Source organism: Sinocyclocheilus grahami, unplaced genomic scaffold (assembly GCF_001515645.1).
Source record: "Sinocyclocheilus grahami isolate Dianchi unplaced genomic scaffold, SAMN03320097.WGS_v1.1 scaffold16263.1, whole genome shotgun sequence".
In the NCBI taxonomy this organism is placed as follows: Eukaryota; Metazoa; Chordata; class Actinopteri; order Cypriniformes; family Cyprinidae; genus Sinocyclocheilus; species Sinocyclocheilus grahami.
Genome location: NW_015516069.1, coordinates 1449 through 2475, shown reverse-complemented (window position 1 = coordinate 2475; position 1027 = coordinate 1449). Strand labels below are relative to the sequence as shown.

The following is a 1027-nucleotide window of genomic DNA, read 5'->3' as shown; positions in this document are numbered from 1 at the left end:
AATATTACGTTTTTTTTACTGTATTTTTGATCAAATAAATGCATTGATGAGCCTTGGTTAGCAAAAGAGACTTGCAAAATCACTAAAAAGCCATACCGACCACAAACTTTTGAGCAGTAGTATATGTTGCATTCAAATTGCATTAAAAAGTGCATTCAGTGGAGCATCATTTTTGCAAACCCTTGCATTTCATTTTTTATTTTTTACCATTTCAAACCTAATTATTCCCAGCATTCTCTGATGCAGTGTAAACTCTAGTGTAGCATGTAGATGCCCTTATTTCTCGGACACCCATCAGGAAACAAAGAGACTCACCCTCTTCCTTAGTGACACCCAGACAGCCCATCAGTTCCTGGAGAGACAGGGCCTTATCATTGCTGATGTCACAGTACTCTACAAATTTCTTCACACACTTCTTGGGCTTGGCTTTCTTGCGCAGTAAACGCTTGAACGGTTTGATTTCTTTCTTTCCGATGTCGCCGCTGGAATTCTTGTCAAGCTGACTGAAATACCAGTGAACAACTCGTTCTTCCAGAGTATGACTGGGGTCTGGCTCCAGCATCCTGAATGGAGGAAAAATCAAACACTGATGTTTACATGCACATGATTTTCCAGATAAATGCCTGTGAAACATGTACTGTATAAACATATTAAATGAAGTTTTTCATTTGCTGCCTTTTGATAGGGGCCTGAATAGCAGCGTCAATTAATCCAGTCAGTCAGCTAATGAACTAAGAAAATATTTTTACACCACACTGTAGGCACGGTCAGTTAATTTCACGAACATCTACATTTGTAATGAATTCCATTACATCTACATTTGTCATTTCTCAGTTTCTTGTTTACCTGCCAGCAGAGGCCGGGTCAGTTACCGCATGGACCGTGTCTGTGGACAATGCGTCCAACACGCTCGTAAGGAATTCTGTCTTCTTCTCCCCAGGACATCCTGAAAAAAAAGACAATTACAAAATGAGCTGTGGTGCTTAACTGTTTAGAATAACATGGTCGAGAAAAAGAAAAAAAAAAG

General features: G+C 39.5%; 1 protein-coding gene across 1 annotated transcript in view; it reads right to left on the bottom strand.

Annotated features, from left to right (window-relative positions):
- LOC107579290 (SPARC-related modular calcium-binding protein 2-like) overlaps positions 1 to 946 on the bottom strand; it is a gene marked incomplete at its 5' end in the record, with an annotated part of 2653 nt that extends 1707 nt beyond the window's left edge. Inside the window, 2 exons of the mRNA XM_016265135.1 lie at positions 316 to 563; positions 847 to 946. Of these exons, the coding sequence (XP_016120621.1) occupies positions 316 to 563; positions 847 to 946 (348 nt within the window). The remainder of the gene's footprint in view (positions 1 to 315; positions 564 to 846) is intronic.
- Between the last annotated feature and the right edge of the window lie 81 nt (positions 947 to 1027).